The sequence below is a fragment of the Aphelocoma coerulescens genome, chromosome 6, assembly GCF_041296385.1.
Source record: "Aphelocoma coerulescens isolate FSJ_1873_10779 chromosome 6, UR_Acoe_1.0, whole genome shotgun sequence".
NCBI classification, from domain to species: Eukaryota; Metazoa; Chordata; class Aves; order Passeriformes; family Corvidae; genus Aphelocoma; species Aphelocoma coerulescens.
The window spans coordinates 25,655,629-25,679,163 of NC_091020.1; the positions used below are offsets into that span (position 1 = coordinate 25,655,629).

A 23,535-nucleotide genomic window follows, 5' to 3' on the forward strand; every position below is an offset into this window, starting at 1 on the left:
TTGACATTTCTGTCCTGTTTGGTAATCAATGCAATTTCTCTCTAGTTGACACGTGGGCAAACTCAAATATAGAGCTCTCAGTTAACTTCTCAAAGCCACAGGAGAGAGCAGAGAATGTGGAATGCAGGATGAGGCCAAAAAGAGCCCAGTTCTTTGATCTACTCTCAGACTACTAGATTTTCTGTAATTAGATGTACCCCGTCAATTTTGCCCCTTATGGAGAACATAGCCATGCCTGCCTTCCCTCTTTATCTGTCAGAATGTCTTACATCCTTTTACTTGAGCTTTTCTGCTGAAAGGAAGCACATTTGAAATTTCCAAAACTCAAGAACTTTTTTCTCCCTTTTAATTTCCAGCTCCCTGTGTGAAGGAATAAATGTTCCTTGAAGCTTTTATTATGCTCATAATTCCCTCAAAGTCAATCATGGCTGCACTTAACAACCTGTTATTAGAGCATTAACTGTTTTTCCTTCACCTTGGGCCATTAGCTGACAAAAGTGATGGTTAACTGGTAATAACAACCAGATTTGTATGGATTATCTGATTTTTCTCAAAGGAACTACTTTTTCATGGTGATGATTTTAAAGCAGAATGCAACAAGGGACAGTTCCTTGGCCTGGTTTTTCTGCTTCACTCTTTTCTTCATCAACCTTTCAGATCTCTCCTTTGAGTTTTACAGCATTCTTAGGTGGCCAATTTATTATCATTATCTCTAGGGAAATATTTTGCAAGCACCTACACTCATGCAAATGCTGAAATAAGGTGACACCTCAGTACTAAACTTTTGATATATTTGGATGTAGTGGTCAATATAGGAGGTTTGACCTTGAAGCTCAAATGAACAGACAAAAATGCCTGCGAGTCATTCTTACTATACAATCTGTCTGGTACTGGGATCCTGTGCTAAAAAGAAAAGAGAGAAAAAGGCTTCTTGGCCTCAAGCAACATTAATTTTCTACCCTGCAGCTTTATTAGCAGCCAGTCAACTTTTCAGCTTTCTGGAATCTGCTGTCAAGCTGCTTATCTTGATATTTAAAGGAAGCAGAAATATTATTTACTTTCCTCTTACATGCACTGTCACAAAATATTTGGGGGAGCCTGCTATTCCTGCAAACCCAGAGTATTTCCTGTGGTCAGAGTTCAGTTGTGACTCGCTGGTAGAGACCTCTTGGGAAAAGGGGGGGGAGAAAAAGATCAAGTTTTAAGGAGCCAAAAGCACGAATAGGGTCCTTTTGTGCTTGGAGCTCTGTGTTGCAGTGGTAAAAGAACAGCTCTTGCTCTCCACAATCTTTGTAATCCAAGTAGATGGAGAACTGATTCATGTCTCCATTTCGAGCTTGAAGAGCTGAGAGGTAACACAAGAGGATTGTCCCAGTTTAAATCACCAAATTTCCTCCTTCTCAGAATGAATGTCTTATAAAAAAAAAAAGAATCTGACTTTTCTTATTTTGTCCTTTCCATCTCACAGGGATAGTCTGTCAGTTTGCTGTGTTTTAAAGGTACAACCCTTTAAGAAAGTAACACTGTCTGATGGGCAGCAGTTATCAGCTGAAATTCAGTAGCAGCCAAAACAAAAGATTAAACAAGAAGAAAAACAATGGAGATAGTAAAGCTTTAAACAAGCTACCAAACAAAACCTCAGTATTTTTTACACTGTTTTTTCTAGAGAGGAGCTGCCTTCTGAATTCAGGGCTTCACACCCTGGGTTTATTCTGGGCATTTGCATTCATTAGATACAAGTTTGCATTGGTAGTTTGTTATTTTTTAAGTCTTTCAGAATCAAGTGCTTCTGATAGTTACATGCTTTGTTATGCCAATGGACGCATCGTTCAAGTGGTTCCTGATGTTTTACTAGGGGTAACTGACTCCCCAAAGGCCTCTCAAGGTCAGGTCTAAGTCAAAAAGTTACCAAGGATTTCCAAAATCATGAGTCTTTATTTTGGAGACCTTCTGAAAAACTGTTGGGGGTATTTAATCAAGTATAAATGCCTCTTATATAACCATATTTAAGCCATCTTGGCTAAAATGATCTTCCCACAAATCTTAGTAGCTCTGGTTATATTTTCAAGAAAAAACCTTCTTTCTCTCTTGTGTCCTATCCCTTTCTTGTGTCCTATCCCTGTGGATTTCTATAGCAGTTTCCCTATATAATGCAAAGCTGGTTCATTGTTCTTCTTCAAAATGCATTTAAAAAATTCTTCTGAACACAGTACTGACCCTCTGAAAATTAGCACTGTGGAAAATGTGCATAAGAGGGGAAAAAAATATGTGTTTTTAAATCTGATTATCTTTTTCTGTTGTTCATTGACTGCTGAAATTCTCTTTTATTTCTAAACTAGACTCTCACTGCTGACATAAGACTTTTATTTAAAGGAAAGATCCTTGATGTTCACAACTGTGCAGGGAGGATTTAACTCAAAACCTTTAATAATGAACTCTCTTCCCACAGGTCCAGTTGAGCACGTCCATCTGAGTGTCCCCTTTGTTGCCATCAGAAATAAGGATGTCAACATTACTGCAGTGGTTTGGCCCAGCCAGGCAGGCACACTTACCTACTTCTGGTGGTTTGGCAACAGCACCAAGGTACAGGCTCATGTTTTCTTCCTAAGCTTTTCACAAGAGACAGGGAACTCTCTCAGCCCTAATAAAAAGTTTTTGCCTTTGCCTGTTTTGTGTTTTAGTTTGTTCCTTGTCTGAAAAGGGTTGTTATTATCTGAACTTCAACCTTTGTGAATTTATTTCCTTCAGTCTTGTGTTGTTCTTAGGAGTCATTACTTTCTACATCTGGTTGTTATCAGCCCTGAGATTTGAAGACCACTGTTATTACCAGCGTTCACTTGCAACTTAACTGAACTATGTATGGACTAATGCTGGCTTTCAACACAATGTTTAAAAACTGCTGGTGTTCAAATAACCAAGGGGGTTTCCATTATGTACCAGTGTGCAGTACATAATGCTGGATTCCAGCACAGTACTTTAAAGCTCTTGGTGTTCAAATAAACAGTTACATCTAGAATTTCAAGCTGAAGAGTCTGGCTATGTTGGAGAGGGAGATGAGACTTCTTTGTAGTGAATTTTCAAATGATGTGTATTGTAACTATGTACTATAAAGAGCTTCTTTATCAATAGTTAAAGTAAGTGAAACTACAAGTTAACATCATGCTTTCAAATGGAGAGAGCAGGATTGCTTATTAGCTGCAGTTTTTATTGTGGGCTTTAGGAGTGAGACAGGCACTGTTCTCCATTCTTATAGTTGTGAAATGCGCAGCTGTTAATTTTGCAATGTAGTTTCTGCTGTTATTTACAAAAGCAATTTAAGTTATGTCATTGTCTACATTTGCAATTGAAGGTGTGCACTGAGGTGAGATTGCAGCAGAAAGAAACGGGGATTTTACATGAAATGTGGAACTTGAGATAAAAAATAGGCACACAAATATTTTGTTTTCTCTTTGACAAAGCTGCTTAGTTTTAACCTCTTACCTTAGCTACCAACAATATCAGGAGAGGGAAAATAAAAACAGTAAGTGCCGCTTCTACTGTGATTTTACATCCAGTCAGGAAGCTCCCTGTAAGAAGGTGTTTTGTTTTTTGTTTTTTGGTTTTTTTTTGGTTTTTTTTTTTTTGTGGAAGCATAATTGAGGCACCAGAAGAGCTCAGGAGCAAAAAATATTTACTGTAACTTGGCAAGTTGCTGTGCCCCAGCTGAAGTATGGCAACCACCCACATATGCACATCCATTGCAAGTACCTGGTAATTCCACATAGTTGATACTGCATTGAAATATAGGGATGCAAAACCACGTTACAGTTCAGATATTTTTGTCTCAGTGCTCATGCACAGAGAACCATTAACGTACATCTGAGACAATTTAGGTACTGGTAACTTGATCATCTGCTTAAGCCCTCCAGTGTAGAGTTTTCCTGCCATTGTTTTTTTCCTTACCATAGAAGTTGATTGTGAATAGGGCTTTAAAAAGATTTTTTGAAATAGAAAGTAACCTAAAAAAGGTACAGCAGCAGTGGTGTTTGCTGAAGATGTCCATGCAGTTTGCAAGTGCTTGCTTCTGGATTGGAAATATGATCTGTTTCATCTTCTAGCTTAAATTTCAGACCCATAGGCAGCAGAGTACAAGCAGATATGGATGTGTTTGGGATGGATACTTTGGACATAGCTGCACATGGAGCAGCTGATCCTTTGACACCTTGGCATGATTGTACACATTGCTGAAATAGTAAACATGGTGCCACTTACCTGTGTCGGAATCTCAGACCCAGAGCACTTTTCAGTCTTTGCAAAGCATTATCTCCAGCTACCTCATGGATTGTACTTTAACTCTGACAGAAGTATGGCAAAGGATATAGACATAAGTGTATGAGCCACCTTTTTTCAGAACAGCAGTCTGTATCACATGAAAATTCCTCCTGGGATGTTTAATGTATATGTCAGATCCTTCTCTGTGCCCACTCATGAGTAAACTATGGTGTTCTGAGGAGAGGTGGAAGATGGGGACAATGAATTAAAGGATGACGTGTGTAATATTGTGACTGGTATTATTAGATGATGTATTTTAGTTCCATGCTGAGGGATTGCAACTTCTTTTCCCATTCAGCCTGTAGCCATCCCAGGCAGAACCAGATGTGTCTTGTGTCACTGTGCAGTCTCACTCTCTGTGCTGCTGCACAGGACAATGTTGTCTTAGACTCAAATGTCCTGGCTGAGACTCCTCTACTGGTCTCCCCACCCTGCTGAAACTCCTGTACTGATTTTCTACTGTACTGATTTTTGCAGTATGCCCAAAGGCCAATTTGCCTGGATTAACACGGGTCCAGTTTAATAAATGTATCCAGCTGTCTAATAGGTTTGAGCAAATGAACCTTAAACTACTTGATTTAATTTAGAGTTAGTTTCCAGGTCTTGGTTCTTGAATTAAAATTAAAGAGTTGGCTGAATGTTAAAACTCCATGATGGAGGTGAAATCATCCATGATAATGGAATGTCCAGCATACACGCATACAAAAAGAAAAAATTGTAATTTTAAAGGCCAGATTGCATCCTCTTATCTGCCTTTGCACAGAACCACAACCTGTAACCCCCAGGAGGATTGCTGATATCACTATAGTTTGATATGGGCCTATTCAGCTTCTCCAGGGTCTGTGTATCTCAGTAAATGTTTCCTAGGCCTCCAGGGCTGGCACAAGCTGGCGCCCTTGGACTGTGTGTGCCATGGGATAAGACTTTTTGGGTTTTACTGCTTTTTCAGTTCGTGGATGAGGGGGTCAAAGGAAGGTAGTATTCTAGAGAGAGAGAGAATATGTTTGCCAGTCTGGCCTGTGCCAGTGGAAATTTTGATTTGGCTCTGAAAATGGCATATGTGACCACTGTTGTGAATTGCAGTCAGGTTGGCAGCCTGGACGGTGAAAGTTTCACCAGCTGGAAGGTGAAAGTTTAGAAGTTTCCCTTTGAAAACAAACTGGTAGTGTATTAAAGGGACAGCAGCAATGGTACAATGTTTTTATCTGTTCTCTTAGACCTCTGTGTGCTTTTGCAATGGAGATCAGTATCACTATTCCCATTTTTGTAGTTTCTCTAAATGAAGAGTTTTTTTCTGTAGACCAGCTGTCAGATCAGTGGCACTGTGCGGGCTGGACCTTTGATTTTCAATTGTGATGGGTCGACCCTGTCTGGACACCAGATGCCTACTAAAGCCACTCTATCACTCCCCTCCTCACATGGGCAGGATACATAAAATATAACAAAATCAGGACACAATAATGACAGACAGATACCACTGATTACTTTTAAAAAACAAAACAGCCTTGACTTTGTGAAATTAGTGTAATTTATTATCATTCAAATCAGAGCAGGATAATGAGAAATAAAACTAAATCTTAAAACACTTTCCTGCATCTCTCCCTTTTTCCCAGGCTCAACTCCACTCCTGAATTCTCTGCCTCCTCCTGCCCCAGCAGTGCAAGGAGACAGGGAATGGGGGCTGTGATCAGTTCATCCCATGTTGTCTCTTCCAATCCTTCCCCCTCAGGGGGAGGACTCCTCTTTGCCTGCTTGTGGGAGTCCCTCCCATGGGAGACAGTTTTCCACTAATTTCTTTAATTTAGGCCCTTCCCATGGGCTGCTCCAGCATGGATCCCTTCCACAGCCACATTGAGTCAGTATTGTCAGCAGGAATTATGTCTTGCTTTCAGCCTGGTTAGCATAGTTTGCCAGCTTGTGCTTGCAGCTTGCTTACAGACTCACAGCATGGACAGGGCAATGCTGGATGTCCTCACTTTGAACTGAGCATTGTTGCTCTCTGAGAGATAAATGGATTTGTGCTCATAAAAGCAAAGGCTGGCCCTGACTCTGAACAGTATGGATTGTTTGAAGAAGCATCTGCATCTTTGGTTTATTTTCAGTTTGAGGTTGGGTTTTTTTCAGCAAATACAGCAGCTGAGCTGGGTGTGGGTGTACAACACTGCATTCTACTGCACTAATTCTGCAGTTGCTGGCTGTGGTCTGCTGAGGAGTCCATACACTAATGGGTTGCAGTGGAAGAATATTTTAGGAAACATTTACTGAAGTGAGAGAAACCTCTGCCCGTGGGACACTTCTCACAGGATGGTGTTTGGGCCACCTTTAGTCCCTAGCAGGACATGCAAACTTGTAGCAGCACACCTGTGTCAAGGAGCAAGGACGTTGTTGCTTGGTGGATTAGTGTTATGATCCAGTTTTAAGGTTCTTAGAAATGCCTCTGCCCGAATTAAGGTGCAAACAAGACCATATGCCAGTGACAATAGTAAGGATTTTATTTGATGGTAAATATGAGAGAGAGAGAGAGAGAAAAAGAAGTAGAAAATAGGTGGGGGGAACACAAAGAGTGACAGGGACAGAATAAGGAAAATATCACCACTTTGTGGATCCCAATGATGTTCGTTGATCCTCTCCAGCTGGTGTTCTTGGGGGTGAAGGTCCCCCCAGAAGGCACAAAGTCCCACGGGTGTACATGCTCAGGCTGGGTGGGCACATCTGGCCATGTCCCCCTGGGGGGGGAAGGGGGGGGGGTCAGTCTCTCACAGCAGACTCTGGGTCTGTTGCACCACATGCAGTCCTGTGGGGCCAAGCCTCTCATGTGAAAGTCCCATGGATGTGGCCTGTGGGGTTGGGGGTTGGGCCAGTTTATGTAATCAGAGGATGGGTGTTTGTTGCCTCTCACCAGAGGTTGCACCATGCACCCAAAACCTCCTTCTCCCCCCTCGGTTGGGGGGAGTCTGTGTAAGCCTGGCTTCTGTGAGCTGTGCTCTCCTCCCTCCCCAAACTCAGCTGGGGATAGTTGCAGCTGGTGGCTTTGGCCTTTTGTGGATGCACACTTTTCCCTCAGCCTGAGGTGACTGAGCAATGTGTTACCCTTTATCTAACCAACAGTTCGACTTTCAGTTCAAAGTCCCACTCTTCAGGGAGGCTTCTTCACTTGTAGCTTCTTTATAATGAGGAAAACATTATATCAATGTTTGAGGCATGAACTATTTTCAGTCTCTGACAATTAGTCAGGTTCATGTTGTGATCCTGAATTAATCTCACCCCGATTTTGATGTTGTCGTTTGTGTTTGCCTCCTACAGCCCCTCATCACCTTGGAGAGCAGCATCTCGTACATGTTCACTGTGGAGGGGATGAACACTGTCACTGTGCAAGTCGCTGGGGGCAACACCCTCATCCAGGACACCAAGGAGATCGCAGTTCATGGTACCCTCAGCCCTTTGCAATCACTTCTCTGGGGTGAAAGACAGACAATCATTGCTGATCCAAAATGAACTCTAGGAACTTGATAGTGCCTGGAGGAACTTCTGAAGACAAACCTCTGATGACAAAGTAGCTCAGATGTGTCATGATGACAGAATACAGAAGTTAATAGAATGGGGCAGCTAACCAAATTTGTAACCTCAGCATTAATAAGGTGGCAGGTGTCTCCTGTGTCTGTTGATCTGTCTGTACACCTAGACAGGGAACTCCCAAAAATAAAAAACACTTGAACCAGACTGCCTTCCTCCAGCTTCCCAGCTGTGGAAAGAAATAGTCACAGACCATCATTTAGGTGATCTGAACAGAGCTGGGTGTCTCTATCAGTGACTGGATAAATCACAGGGGTCAGGAGGGGTCTGGAAAAGAGGACAGAAATGACTTTGTTGTTGGTATCAGTGCCCATCTTTCATGTCACAGCTGGAGGTCTGAGTGTGCCCACTGGACTTCCCTGTGGGTAATGTTTGGTATGTTCTTGTCATACCTGCATGTCATGGGCTTCAAAAAGCACCCTTTGGCAGACAACAGAGCTTACCCTGTTTGGGGCTTGATAAATCCTGGTTGAAAGGGCTCTCTCAGCAGCTTTGACCTGGACTTTTAGAATAATTTCCACCCTGGGCAAGTCTTTGTTTTCCTTATCCAGTTACTGGCATCCAGCATTTGAGGACAAGCTGTTCTTTGGACATCAAGTTGTATTGAGAAACCTGGGCTTCACATAACTTGGTCTACTTTGAAGTTCAGCACTGTGTAGTTGCACTGTGTGTATCTTATTTCAGTAATTAAATACAAATAAATGTCCTGCTGTAGACTCAGATTTAACAACCTTCTAAATAGATATTTATTGATTGTCTGGCCATGAAACACAATAGGCTTTAATAGTTTGTTAATGTGATTTAGTAATACCCAGACTTGCTGTTATCAAATATTAGGAACCCTCTAGTTCATAATTTTGAGCACTGCAAAATGCAGTGTTTACTTCCGGGAAATTTCTATCTTTCCACTAGTTTCTGGAATTAACCTGAATCAAATATATTTAAGAGTGATAGCCATGGGTGATCTCTATCTTTAGTCCCAGTAGGTCCCACAGAGAACTCCTCACTGTTTTTAAACACCTTGGAAGAAATTTTGCCATTCTGTTTAAAAGATACAAAGCTTTGGAGTCTATGACAAAGAGAATTTGACCCATTTGGATCCAGTCCAGATAGTCCCATGCTGTGCTGTGCTGCAGACTGACCTGGCCTAAGGAAGGAGTCCTTCCAGTCCCTCAGTCTGGTGATCAGTTCAAGTCTGAGTACATAAACAAGTGACACCTTTAGTAAACATGTCCTCTGATAAACTTGTATCCTTATCTGTGTCCTGAGTCAAGTGATTATGGGTCTAGGCCATAATCTAGGCATGGATTTCTGGTGTTACCAGTGGAGGAGATTTATTCAGGTATATTTTTAATTTGAGATTAACAGAGAAGAATTTGCTCAAAAAATATATTGGACACGGTACTAAGGGGTCAAAAGTCAAAGATTTGATATATGTGACTCTGGGTTAAACCTTCAGAACCTGAGAGACTTTCTCTGCTCTCTTTGATGCTTGTTTTATTTAAAAATATACTGCACCATCTAAAAAGAAAGAACAGTTCTTGCAAAAGATGCCACATAAGTGGTGTGCTGGCACATCCCTGCTTTTCTGTGGATTCCCTCATTTATACTCTGGCAAGTTTATCTTGATCTAAACCTAGTTCCTTCTTACAAATGATTAATGGTACTTACTTGAAGTGTCTGGAGATCATTTGCTTCAAGGTGAGGCACAGCACATGTCAAAAAACAGAGTCTTCTACACTGAGAACTTCTATGTAAATGTGATTCCCATCCCAGATCTGTGCCTCCCACTGGCCCAAATCCATTATGCACAGCTGCCGTAAGGATTCCAGACTTGGTTTTTGGGGACACTACAGGGAGAGTTGGAACTGGAGAAAAATTTAAATTGTTCTGTATTTTAAGTCTAGGAAGCTTTTCCTCCTCCCAGCAATCATTCAATCAGGACAGAACTTCAAGGTGTTTCATCAATAGCCATTGCTTGATGAGCCAGTCATTAGCACCAATGGGTTCTCCTTTATTGGGGAATTAACCACCCCTGGCTTCCCTCCAGGAGGGTAAACAGAAAATATTACTTACAGCAATTGTTTGCTCTGCAGTTGTACAGACAGGCCTTCCAAATTTCAGCCAGATGCTGCCTTATTTGCTGGTCGACATACTTGTGAGCAGAATCTGAAGAAGTTGAGTGGCAGAATTACAAAGCCCAGAGGCATCATGAAGGCATCCTCTCACCTCTCTCATTCTCGCTTCTGTTTCTCTGGGGAAAGCCAGAAGTTGGCATTAGGTCAAACTGCCCTTTATGAGTGCATTATAAGCATTCTTTCCTTGCAAGCTTTCTGTCCTGCTTAGTGTTAGCCAGCCTTTTTCTTCCTTCAGCCTTGTCTCTCTTGCTTTAAGATAGTTATGGTCCTCCTGTTGTCTTCTGCACCCTTGTCTGTACCCTAAACACTGCCCATTTAATCTTCTCACAAATACTTTTTCTATTCCAGAGTATTTCCAATCTCAGCTCCTGTCATTTTCTCCCAACTTGGACTACCATAACCCTGACATCCCTGAATGGAGACAAGACGTTGGCAAAGTCATCAAGAGAGCACTAGCAGAGGTGAGCATCTGTTTCCTTGTCTGTACTAACATTGAGTAGGCTGTTAAAACACACACTTTTTTGTCATGTTAGCTTAAAAGAATGGGTAAGGACAGCAGTGATGAAACTATCATTAAAAATCAATAAAAAGCTTCTTAATATGCTGGATCTTTTTACAGGGCCAAACTATATTGCCGATTTTGTGGAAACATTACCATTACTTTTATTAATATTTCTGTGTGTTTTTCAGCTTTTAATATCCCTGAGGATTTTGCAAATTCTGGATTGTAATAGTACCATCATTATTCTTGTTTTGCCAAATTGATGTGACAGTAACTACTGTTTTCTACTCCAAATATTTAGTTAGTGTTACTGTGTGTTGTTAAACAGCTGATCCACTTCATCCCAAAAGACAGACATTGCAGTGTTCTGGATACATGAGGAAGATATTTTTATCTCTTCCTGATAGTCAGAAGTTCTACATGCAGCTAAGTGTAGCAACTGGTGAATATTTTAAAGCTCTACTCCCTTTCCAACTGGGGCAAAAAATGAGGATTCAGAGGGAAAATAAGCTTACCTTTAAAATATAGGATAAAGAGAGACTTCTGTAGGTGGAAGATACTGAGTCTTCCTTTGGGATTAATTAGAATATGTAAACTAGTACTCATTCTTGCAGGAAAGGGGACAGAATAATTTATGATATCAAATAGTCAGGAACTTTAGTTTTGTGTGAAATTAGGAGCTAGATTTAGACCAGCTTTTCTGCCAAAAATGTATCTTGTATCTTGTTGGGGTTTTTTTTTGCTTTAGCTACAGCTGTTCTTAGAAATGGAGGCTGATTATTTTTACTGGGAAGGTACATTCCTGCTCAGTTTTTCTCATCTGCAGCCCACTCAAAATTCGCAGTTTATATGAGTTTCCTTTATTATTTTTCTATCCTGAGAAAATACTAAGTTTATTGCTTTAAACTGTTGTTCCCTTTTACTGTATTCAGAATCAAGCTTGCAGGACAAAAATAATTAGCTTGTAACTGTTAATGGTTACAGAGAACAGTAGAAATCTTGTAGAAGTGCTGTCCTGTATATCCAACCAGGACTGGGCTGCCCCATTGGTACATTTCAGCTCTGGAGTGAGACGAAGGAGTTTGAGGTGGGGTTGGACCAGAGAGCTAATGGAGTTAACCTCATGTAGCAGAGCATTTCTCAAGGAGGGGAGGCTTCCTGCCCTACTGAGGGTGCACTGCTTGGATTTGGGGAGAGAGGGCAGCAGCCTCAGTGGGCAGGTCTTGCTGAAGGCAGCTGTGAGAGCCGGGTACTCTTGGTTCAGCAAACTGAGCAGCTCCTAGCACAGCCCTCCCAATCATCCCCAGGAGCAAAGTCTCCCTCTGGGGACATTGCTGTTCATGTATAGCAAATGTGGATCCCCACAACCTGATAACAGAAGGTGATTGCAGGCACTTTTCTTCATATTGTCCCTGCTAGTTGCACATTTACCAGTGGTTGCTCCGAGACATACTCTCTGGATCTGACTTTGGGTCAGTTATTCTTTTGTAGCAAGGAGGACTATATGGAACATTCAGATCTGGAGACAAGCTAGGTTTCGACTTTGGCTTGAGATCTTTGGACCCAGGGGTGTTGTCAAGCCTACATTCACTTCCAGAAAGTAGAGTGCATCTTTAGCAGAAGCTCCGTTTGTGACCCACCAAATGGGCAGAACAGCTCATTAGGACTACAACACCTACAGTGGAACTGGAAAACAACAATTTGATGGGAGCATCATTTCTGGTAGTGAATGGAAACATAAGCAACAAAATAGCAGCTAGAGACCTCATTTTTACTTTTCTTCTAGGTGACTGGTATCCCTGATGAACAGATCCTGGTAGCTGTGTTCCCTGGGCTGCCTACGTCTGCTGAACTCTTCATACTGCCCCACAAAAACACAACAGAGAGGAGGAAAAGCAGTGAGGCTGATCTGGAGCAAGTAAGGAAAGAAGGATTCATGGAACATTTATTCCTATCATATTGTTTGCAGATGGGCCCCTGAAGCTGTGCAGCATTGGAAGTACTTACAATAAGTGTGGTGGAAATGGATGCATCTGGGACTGTGGCAGTATAGTTTATGGCATTAAAGAAAATTATTTTTGGAGGAAAACTGGGATTTTCTAATACCTCACTGAGATATGTCACAGTCTACCACTAGCAGAGATTCTTCCTAAATCAGTGGAGTGTCCTTTCTACAGTAGTTATGGCCAAAGGAACCTTGAATATGTACTCCCTCTACTCCCTGGGGGAATGCTAATAGAGGGAGGCCAAAGCAGCAAGATAATATACTGAGGTTTACTAAAAATAAATCAGGCTCTTCAGCTCATAGATCACCAAAACAAGACTTCTTTTTTTTTTTTCTGCAGCAGTGAATGGCCTGTGCAAACTATATTTGGAAGTTACAATATCCATCCATTTAGATAAATAGGTAATTACGGTGATGAATGGCAACAGTGATATGAAGGCAAGGAAAGAGCTCAGAACAACAGCACTAGGCTGCTGAAGCTTTCATGTTAGAATTACCAAGTGATTAAATCAGGTCTATAAAGGCAAAGGAATGAAGTACTGCTGGAAAGGCTGCTTGGCTCTAGCTAATGTTCTTGTATGCAGCATTTTTACAGTGTGCAAACTATGTGTGATCCCATCGCCAAGTAACTCTTGAAAGTTTAGATCAAACATTAAATAATTCAGAGGACTGGTGAATTCAGTGGAAGTTCTTGTCACCCACTGAGTCAAATCAGTCCCTGCAGAGTAGTTCTTTTGCCCTAGGAAGTTATCAAAGCTGATCTCTTAAATTTATGGCGGTCAGTGTGCAGAAGAGATGCATTGGGGTGGGAAGGTTTGAAAGGCTTTTTGGAGGGATGTTCTTTGGGTAATTTCTGTCCTGTTCAGTAGGACCTACCAGTATTTAAAACTTCTTCTGAACAAGCTGTTGTGTCAATATTTTGTATGTCAGTGTTATGCCGACATCTCAATTAGATTTCTGACTAATTGACCGTGAGGCCTGACGCTCTAGTGCTCTAATTTCTGTTGACAGTCTACTCAGTTGTACTTTGGCACCTGTTGATGCCTTCTGCTTGAGAAGCTCTGCCTGGAGAGGAGGTCATTAGAACTACTCATTAGCAGTGCCCTGTCCATCAGAACTGCTCTATGGAGATCAGGCATTAACAAACTGAGGGTGATGTGCCAAGTATGTGCTCTGGGGCTACCAAATAACACATCAGAGCTGGGTGCTGATGTCCCAGCTCAGCAATTCCAGTATATCCAGTCCAAGGCCCCTCTTCTAAGTGAAGGAGAAATATGGAAAATTTTCCATTGACCTTGGATTGCCTCATCTCCAGTAGCCTATTTAAATAGAAGCTACATGACAGGATCAGTGGGGATAAAGAAATGCAGGTCGGGAGTGCCTTGCCTAATTTAGTTCCATTATCCACCAGTGAAAGGCCAATATGTCAGTGATTTCCAAATGCATTTGATCAGACTCAAAGGATATTGTGGAAGGTGAAAAGGTCCTTAGTTGTTTTCCCTCCTCCTGTAGCCCCCCCCAAAAAAGAAAAAAAAATTGCTAACCATTCTTGGTTTGCTTCCCAGGAGAGATATGATAGCATACAATGAGAGTCTCAAAAGTCCTGTAAGGGAGACTTACATGCAGTGACATCCAGTTCCACTGAAAGCACATGTGCATTTCTCTCCACTTCCTCAGGCCCTGCTGAAGGCAGTAAGAGATGTCAGCCACTATTCATGGGCTTTGTGTATTCCCCAATGTTCTCCAGACCTTGCTGTCTTCTCTACTGTAACTGTTGTATCTCTTCTTATTTCATCAGGTGGTAGAAATCCTTTTTAATGCTCTCAACCAGAACCTGGTCCAGTTTGAGCTGAAGCCTGGTGTTGAAGTGGTTGTGTATGTTACTCAGCTAACATTAGGTGAGTGTTGAGTCAAAGGCATAGCTGTGGATCTCCTGAGGCTTCAGACAACCCCAGGAGAATCAGTCTACATCACAGCACTCACAGTTTGGTATGTGGCACTGGCAAATGTGCCAACTGAGACATTTTTGTAGAAGCAGGGAGAGTTAAAACCAACCCATCAGGGGCATCTTCATGCTCCAGTTTGTACAAGTATGAAAAGTACCTTGTAAGAGTTCCCTGTGGCTTAATTAACGAGTGCATTGGTGTTTTTCAAGTGTTTTAGAAAACCAGGTGAATGGTGCTCTATTAAGTCCTTATTGAACCCCTGTGGAATTCAGTGGGGTATTACTAAGTTTCATGGATGTTGGATCAAATCCTTATAGCAAAGGCCTTGTTACTGTTATGACTAGCTAAGAAGCTTTAAAGGGGCAAAGTACTAATGAAAAGAAGATCTAGGCCTCTTACAGGGAAATATGTGCCTGAATATTGACTTCTACAAATTAGGACTTATTTAAATTCCAACACTATTTATCTCCATTTTTGCACAAAGTAACAAAGAGTCACTTTAAGCTTTGCTACTCCCTTTACTTTAAACCAGTCTAGTGTGAAGCTCTCAGCTATTGATGAGACAGTGATGGTTACAAAGGAGGTGATGGATTTATTTTTGCCCTTGCTTTTTATGACTGCCCTTGCAATTGTCTGAAATGTGGGATCTTGTGCAAGTGCCCTTGCTGATAGCCTCTCTGAAAGATTGGGATTCACATCCCACAATTATACACTTCAGCTTCTTCTCAGAGAGCCAAGAGCTGGGCTAAATCGAGGCTCATGACCTTTCCTACAGGTAACACCTTTTTACCTTCACTCTCTAACTGCTCTTTTGGAGTGTGAGTCAAATGCTGGCAGGAGTAGCCTGAAATCAAATAATTTGCAAAACTGGGAATGCGATACAATGTCTGAGGTCTCCAGGTGGCTGGAATTCTCCAGAACCTGGCTTGGCTCTAGCAAGGAACTGCATTTAACTTACATTTAGCAGCTATTCTTGCACCCTCTCTAGTGCAGAGGGTTTCATGACCATTCCCATAGTGTTTTGACTTGGATGAAGTGACAGTCTTTCCCACTAAAGAGTCAGAAGTATTCGTAGCAGAATACTGGAGGGATCAGACTGTTAGGTGTGGAAATTTGACAGTGAAATCAGAACTGACTCTATTTGCATGACTTTGTCCCTATCTTGAGGGTGACAGAAAAAGAATAGAGAATAGTAAAACACCCAAGCCAAATATTTATGCAGAACAAGAAACATTCAGCTGCTACTTATAATCATTTGTGCATCATTAGAGACTTCTCATCAGACACTTGATCTCAGCACAGTGCTCAGGCCATTAAGATGGTGTGCTCTGATGAGCTCTTGGAATAGCTGCATAAACAAGGTATAGGAATATACTGTATTTAGCCCAACCAAAATGTCAAGGATCAAAATCTCCAAAATATTATAATGTATTTTGTGCTTGGATCCAGGATCATTGCTTTGGGCTTCTCCACATTATGAAAACAGATTCAATTTAAAAGTCTCTAAGGTCCTATAGAAGGATGGACCTTGAGGCTTGTCACAACAGTAGATCCCTGTCACATGTGAGATAGATGAATATCCTTGGAAGATGGGAGTTTGTTGATGCTCTAAGGTATCTTCTCCAAAGGGGAATAGATATATATTAAGCCATGCTTCATAAAATTCATTTCCTCTCCAGTACCTGGAAAAACCTGAAAAGTAATAGCCCTGAGTGTTAACACAGGAGTGATCAGGCATTCAGCTAAGCGTGGCTTGCTGTGCCTTTTCACTCGGGGATGTTAGACTGCGCTGTCTTGGAAAAGGGCCTTGACTTTTGAAGGACAAGAGATCCAATTTGTTTCCTACTGATTGCTCTTGCCAAAACCAGCATGCACCAGTGATAAAGCAGAGGTGACAAAGGCAGAGCTGAGCTCAACTCTTGGGTCGTTAATGTGTTTCCTTGTAATATCCCACAAATGTAATGCTTTGCCTTTCCTCCTGCAGCACCCCTTGTGGATTCCAGCTCGGGTCACAGCAGTTCGGCAATGCTGATGTTGTTGTCTGTGGTGTTTGTGGGCTTGGCTGTTTTTTTAATCTACAAATTCAAGAGGTAAGCTGAAAAACTTTGGGATGGGAGGAGGAGACTCCGGGTGGTTTACAGGAAACCTATGCAGAGTTGTGCCTGAATTGCAAATGTAGAGTGAATTATGCTGGCCTAAGGCTTAGATGAATGTAGTTCCCTATTTCTCATACTTAGAGAGAAAACCATCTACTGCCATTTCACCGCAAATTTGGTGCTCCAAAAGTCCCCCAGGAGCTCAGAAATCATCTTCTGCTTCAGCAGATATGTTTAAACCACAGACCAGAAATGGGAGCCCTTTGTGCTCACTGAATACTGAGATACACAAAGCAAGCTTAGTCAAAAACCACAGGATGGATGACTTCACAGAGTCTATACCCACCTGGCCAGCTGCCTTAGTGCAGCAGCATCTCATTTGTATCTTGCAAAGTGAATAGGTTAGTCTTGCAGAGGAGCAGGTGTGATTATGTTAAAGGTGGGAGACTCAAAGCCAGAAAAATTTGTGTAAAGCATCAAAATGCCTTTGGGAATCTCTGCTGAGGTTTACCTTGACAGATGTTAACATAAACCTTTTGCTTCCAGACAGCAGGCAGGGCCAGGGCTGGCCCATGGCACTTGGCTGCTGCAAGCTGTGAAGCAAAATATGTGATAAGAATGGCCTATTTACTGAAGGTCTGCTTTATGGGGATGTATTTTAGGCAGATGGAGCTCCTTAGGAGGAACTTTGCATTCAGTACAGTTCTCACAGTATAAAGTGGTCTGCATGCTTAGATCCTGACCAGTGGCAAAATATTGTATTAGAAACATAAGCTGAGTCTGACTTAAATAAATAAATAAATAAAACTTTCTGGACATAGTAGTTCCTCTAAATGAAAAACTAGAGCTTTTCCTGTCCAGATCCAGCTATATGTTTCTTTCCCCAGCTTCTGCCCCCTAGAGTAAGGCTAGTATTTTCTAAGGATGTTAGTGGGATACAAACAATATTTAAAATTAAATGATATGATAAGACCGGCATCTATTCTAGTCTCCAGGTTTAAAGTTTCCCTCCTTGCTAACATCTTGCATTACCCATTGTCATAATCAGTGAGTGGCACTCCTTCTAGTGCTTGACCCTGTGCACACTGATATCTGTTATCAAGCTCCCACTGACTTCAGTGGCCCAGGACAATTTCCAGGGAATGCGTTTGTGTGACTCTGCTCTGGCACAGATTTCAAGGCCTTCAGCACGACCTCCTTATTGCAGCCTGAAATCCCCTCTCTGCTTCTGGGAGGTGGAATACAGCTTCCCAGGGGAATGGGATTTGGTTAAGGCATCGATTTAGTAGTGTGCTGGGGAGGCAGCTGGTGATTACTCTCACACCCAGATGTAGGATGAGGAAGGCAAAGAAGTCTTTCTAGATGTGACAAGATGTGGGTACAACCCTGTGTAAGACATGCTTTCCCTTGTGTCTTGGTGAGATGGTTTCCTAGGTTTGGCCTGATGTCTCTGGCCCTGTGGTCAGCAGTTACTGGGAAGAAGGGTCTGTATATTCCAGCTGCCAGAGACCAGTGAGGAGCTTGTTAATCCACTTTGCTTTGGCAGTCTCCGGGTCACGTTCTGCTACTACAGCTCATAAAACTGACTCTTGTACTACTTAAGCACTCTGAGCTTTGAGTATAGCAGCCATCAGCTGTCTGCTGTGCTCCAGGGCTGTGGAGACCCTGCCTTGTTAAAATCTGTCTGAAAGTTGAGTGTATTACAAATTGGGGGTGAGAAGGAAGGTGGTTAAAGCATCAGTTTTGCTTAGCCCAAGAGCTTATTAACTGGCTGTCCTCTCTTATCTCTCTGTCCCAAAGGAGAAAAACCCAGATCAAATTGACAAAGTTTAGGATAAGTCATATACACAGAGTGTTCTCAGCTTGATTTTTCAGAACAGAAAGCAACTTTTCAGCTCTGTCTAAAACCCCTGGCTCAGTGGAGCAGAAGTGAGACCATGCAACGATTCTTAATGGAAAAAGGGGGGCAAGCCCAAAAGCTTTCCTGTAGCTCTCAATGATGCAGAGGTCCATTAGCCATGTGTACTTTTCTGATAAATGCTGGTCCCAGCCTGAATACAGAACTTCTGCTTACAGGGAAAGGTTATGGGAGAGCATAGGCTGACATGATTTTTTAATTCTACAAATTCAAAAATTTGGTGCTTTGCTGGTTTGCACACAGACTCCTTGTTAAGAGTCCATCAATTTATAGACTCAGCAGGCATGTTAAACACTGCTGCCAGAGAGATGCTTATTGAGGAGGTCCCAGTGGAAAAGGAAGGAAGAGGGAGAAAAGTATGAAAATAATCTGTAAAAAAGTTGTTTATTTTCTGGAAGATTGAGCATATATCAGTCAATACTGTGTGTGTGAGGGCTGAGCAGTGGTGGGGCTATGGAGCAGTCAATGTGTGTGTCCAGGGACAGCCAGAAGTGTGTGCTTGTTTGTGCTCAGAGTGATGTGGTTGTGGCCACCTGTGTCTGTGCTGGGAGGCACAGCAGGATTAGGTATTTGGGTATGGATTCACATATGTACAGCCATCTCAGCTTCTTTTTTCCCTAACTCTCTGAAGTACCTTGGCTCTGTGCCTCTCAATTCTAAAGAGCTTTTCTCACCTTTCCACTCAAAGTTCAGAGACGATCACTGCTCTGCTATTGCATTGTTTGGAAGCAAAATTAAGTCTTCTAGTATCTCCAGGCAAATTCTCATGTCTGTATACGTCTCCAGACAGATTCTGGGCTCTGTGGGAATCCTATGGGAATGCATTAGTTCTCTCTCATTCCCTGTGTAGCTCCTATATCTTCTGGTGACATTTAAGGCATATTAAAACATTAGAAGGTAGGAGAAAGGGAGATCATGAGATTTGTCAGCTGCTGCTGAACATCCCAAATATGTCCTGGCTTGCTGCTGGTTAAGAACAGAATGCCAAATCAAGCCAATAGCACAAGTTGTTTGAGGCCAGAACTTCACTGGTATAAAATCAGCACAGATCTATTGAATTCAGGACTGCTGAGGCAATTTCCACTGCTTTCGGTTTCTGACATATCCAACAGCACATAGATCAGCATAAAGATATGCCATTTTATATTACTTCTTTTGAACACATCTTTCTCTCTCTCTCTCTCTCTCTCTCTCTCTCTCTTTCTCTATCTCTCTCATGTGCTTTAAGGAACAGAAAATATTCTCTAAATTTTCCTGATTGGATTAGTGTGAACTGCATGGCACAAAGACTTCCTAAGAGCATTAGGAAAAACAGTCAACTTCCAACGGGCAATGCAATCCTGGCAACCCCAGTGATGCTTAACTCATTCCTTCTTAGTTCTCTCATTTTAAACTTGCATTCCTCCAGGGATTACTGCCTAACTGTCTAGGCCTGTATAACTATCTGCCTACCTAACTGATTCTCAAGGATATCATTCTAGCAGGCCAAGGTAACTTTGCTTGGGAGAAGGAGGAAGAAATAATCCCTTCACTTCCTTGGCTTCCTGGACAGCAAGGGAAAATAAGTCCCTGCAAACTTGCATGATCCATAGCATGACAAACTGTTTTTTGCAATGAAATGGTAACAAATAGACTTTGGATGGATGTTATAAGGTCCAAATCCTTTCTTTACTCTGAGGCAGGAACAATTCTTTATAACTCTTTCAGATGTGGCAATTTCTTCTGAGTCAGTGTGGGCCTGTCAGCAGCAACAAGCCCAGCAATATTTTTGCTCAGTTGATACTAGTGCCAAATTGATTTTTACTTTGAGTTTCCAATGCACCACTGATCATGTAATAAATACTGAGAGAGTTGACAATTGCAGCTGATTGTACTTAGTTGATTGCTGCTCTCTGAGCTGAGTGTAGTGTCCACTGTGTGCACGATTTCTCATTTAAAAGGGCAGAACACTGAAGTTTGCAGCTGGGGGAGCCTTTGTGTACAGGATATGAAGACAGTGGTCTGAGATTTGGAATACCTTTAGGCTGTTACTGGAATTAGTGGTTGCTGAGGGCACTTTCAGAGATGAATATCTCTGTGGTACTTTCACCATTCTGAGAGCTCATACTTTGCATCACTGCCGGTGCTGCATTTCTGGGATTGGTCACGCTTATTTTGTCTCACTAATAAATGATGTGCTGAGGATCCCTGTGTTACAAAACATAAACTCTCATTTTCCTTTCCTGTGCAGGAAAATCCCTTGGATTAACATCTATGCCCAAGTTCAGCATGACAAGGAGCAGGAAATGATTGGCTCTGTCAGCCAAAGTGAAAATGCCCCCAAAATCACTCTGAGTGAGTTCACAGACCCCGAGGAGCTGATGGACAAAGAGCTGGACACACGAGTGATGGGTGAGAGACAGCCCTCAGCTGAGTTTTGTTTCACAGCCTGGCTGAGGATGTTGGTCTTTTGGGTATTAGGAGAGGCAGTGACTGTGACCCCGGGTACAAGCAGAGCCCTGAGGCACTCAGATAGGGAGTAAATCTCTCTCAGCAGCATGGTAATGGAGTTTCTCTTACAGCTTTGCAGCTTTTCCCAGGGTAGGCACCTGGAGGAGCAGTAGGTGTGCAGAAGTTAGTAATAGCTGTGGCTCACACCTATTCCTGCTCATGACCCTGCCTCTCCTGTGGAGGAGTGCCAAATTCCCTGCTCCCTTAGAAGAATCAGCTGAGCCAAGCTTACGCTGTTGGTGTGCTACGATTACAAGCAAATATGTCCCTAACAGCTTGAAGAGTTTACTGCTGGTCAGCTGAGCTGTAGTAATTGAGTTTTCTGCATGCTCCCTGCTTATTGCAAATACATAAAAGGATGTGTTACTTTTAAGCATCTTTTCTGTCTTTACACTTACACTACCACATCCTAAGGAGGAGTGAGAAGCAATATAGACCAAACTGTTGAAGCCACTGGACTGATTCTCTTCTCCATTTTCTCCTCCACAGGAAGCATCTCAACAATTGCCAACAGTGAAAGCACAAAGGAAATCCCCAACTGCACTAGTGTTTAATACTGAGAATCCACTTGGTCTACAGCATTTCTGACTTTTTATTTGTAATTATTATTGTTATAATTATTATTATTATTATTATGAAAAAAGAAAGAGTTATATGTCATTATTATCATTTGGGAGGGGATGGGGTGGGCTTTTTGTGTTTACCAGGGCTGCATTCATAAATAGCAGGGGTTCTTCATATTTAGGAAATGAACATCAGATTAGAAATAAAAAGCAATGAATGAGTCAAGTGTGCAATGAATTTGAATGCCAGCCTCCTGTTAAATGCAGGAATTAAGTATTCAAATCCAACAGATAGGTATTGTACCTTAGGCAACATGTTGTAAGTAAATTGTCCCTTTTCAGGCCTTTTCAAAATAAATCATGAATCAGCTGCTTCATCTTGCCAGAGGGTTCAGACTGGGTTATTGGACCAGGCTCTGCAACATGCCAACATCCCTCGCTTTCCAGTGACATGCATGTCTCAGCTTTTTGCAGGATCTTGCCTCTTTTAATTGCTTTTAATTTCAGTCACCCTCTGGCACTGTTGACTGCTGAGAAAGGAAAAAAAAAAAAAAATCAGAGCAAACACACACGTCAGTGTCCCTTGGACTACAGATTGGCTGGAGGGGACAGCACCACAAGCAGTGGAGGAGCAAGCCTGAGTTTATGAATGCAGCCCGAACCCTGTGCATGTGAATAGCGAGGATGCCGAAGGCCTACTGTAGATAATTACAATGTACATAGCTTTTTATTTCTTGGGAAATAATTTAATGTTTAGTAAAAGAAGAGATGTTTAAAAGAAAACCTGAACCACCCACACACATGCACGCCCACGTGCACACACACACACACACACGCCAGCCAAACGGGGACCCTGGTGAGCACTTGAATCACACTTTGGTTCCAAGCGTGTTCCAGTTGTCTGTCATATTTCAATCTGACACTGCTGTCTATAAACAGCATAGTTTATTTCTTTATGTATAACTGAAAGCCTTTTTTTTCATATATATATATATATATATATATATATAGTGTCATTTCCTGTGGTGGAGCAGAAAAAGATATTAGCAGGCCAGACTATGAGCCTGTCATGAATATTTTAATTATGTTTATCATCTATTCATCTCTGTCACTGTTGCCCACTTCTGAGAATGATCTTGGTGGCATCTATTAGTGAAAATGAGGAAAAGAATCCTGAAATTATCACCACTTCAGTGTGGGCAAGTATCAGTGGCTTTGCTATACCCAGTACAACCTCAGCTCAGCAGTGGGGCAGGTTGCAGTGGCTTTATTCCCTGGGGGAAGGCATGCTTTTAGCAGTTAAGCTGATGAAGTGAAGTGCTATTTAGGGTGTGTAAGAGTAGTAAATTTTGGCTGAACATGATGTATGCGATTAGGAACTGCTCTTTGGAGGGGCAGTGGAGGGTCAGACCTGCATAAATGAGCTATGGAAGGTCTTTCTTGTGAGTGCTGCAGAATGACAGCTTCCAATTCAGAATGGAGATTTCTGCATGCTGGGTTGGTGTTTTCTGGTTAGAACAGGGAGGTTAATGAGGAAAATGCATTGAAAAAACTCTTTAGAAATTTTCTATGACACTGAATTGAGGCTATCCCTATGAAGTGGTGGAGTTTTGGGGCAAGAGGTTGATTTAGTGGTGAGTTACTTTTATTCGTTTTTCTTGAGTTGATGTCAAAAATGAACTTTATTCTGCAGATTATTGACTTTTAGGACCCAGCAGGAGGGGAAGGAAGATTGGAGGCATGTCTAGGAAGATGTCCTAGTGCTTGTCTGGTAACAGGAGGCAGAAATGACAGCAGCTGACAATGTTTGTTATAATTTCTTAGGATCTGGATACAGGACCTCAATCACCTTTAATATACCTGGGCTGGAATAAGGAGATGGCTGGAATTCAGGTGTTACTTGCTATCTCTCTGCATTGCAACAGGCCAGTGGGCTACAAACCAGGCTCAGCTGCATGTGTTCACTCTGTTAATGGGTTGGAATGTCTTTCAA

General features: G+C 42.0%; 1 protein-coding gene across 7 annotated transcripts in view; it reads left to right on the forward strand.

Moving 5' to 3' along the window:
* SORCS3 (sortilin related VPS10 domain containing receptor 3) overlaps positions 1-21,558 on the forward strand; it is a 241,436-nt gene extending 219,878 nt beyond the window's left edge. For all 7 annotated transcript variants that reach the window (XM_069019975.1, XM_069019977.1, XM_069019980.1 and 4 more), the window contains 8 exons: positions 2,450-2,583; positions 7,615-7,738; positions 10,371-10,483; positions 12,311-12,442; positions 14,328-14,427; positions 16,460-16,565; positions 20,720-20,880; positions 21,469-21,558. In XM_069019975.1, coding sequence (XP_068876076.1) covers positions 2,450-2,583; positions 7,615-7,738; positions 10,371-10,483; positions 12,311-12,442; positions 14,328-14,427; positions 16,460-16,565; positions 20,720-20,880; positions 21,469-21,533 — 935 coding nt within the window. In that variant the 3' untranslated portion in view covers positions 21,534-21,558. The remainder of the gene's footprint in view (positions 1-2,449; positions 2,584-7,614; positions 7,739-10,370; positions 10,484-12,310; positions 12,443-14,327; positions 14,428-16,459; positions 16,566-20,719; positions 20,881-21,468) is intronic.
* Positions 21,559-23,535: the final 1,977 nt, after the last annotated feature.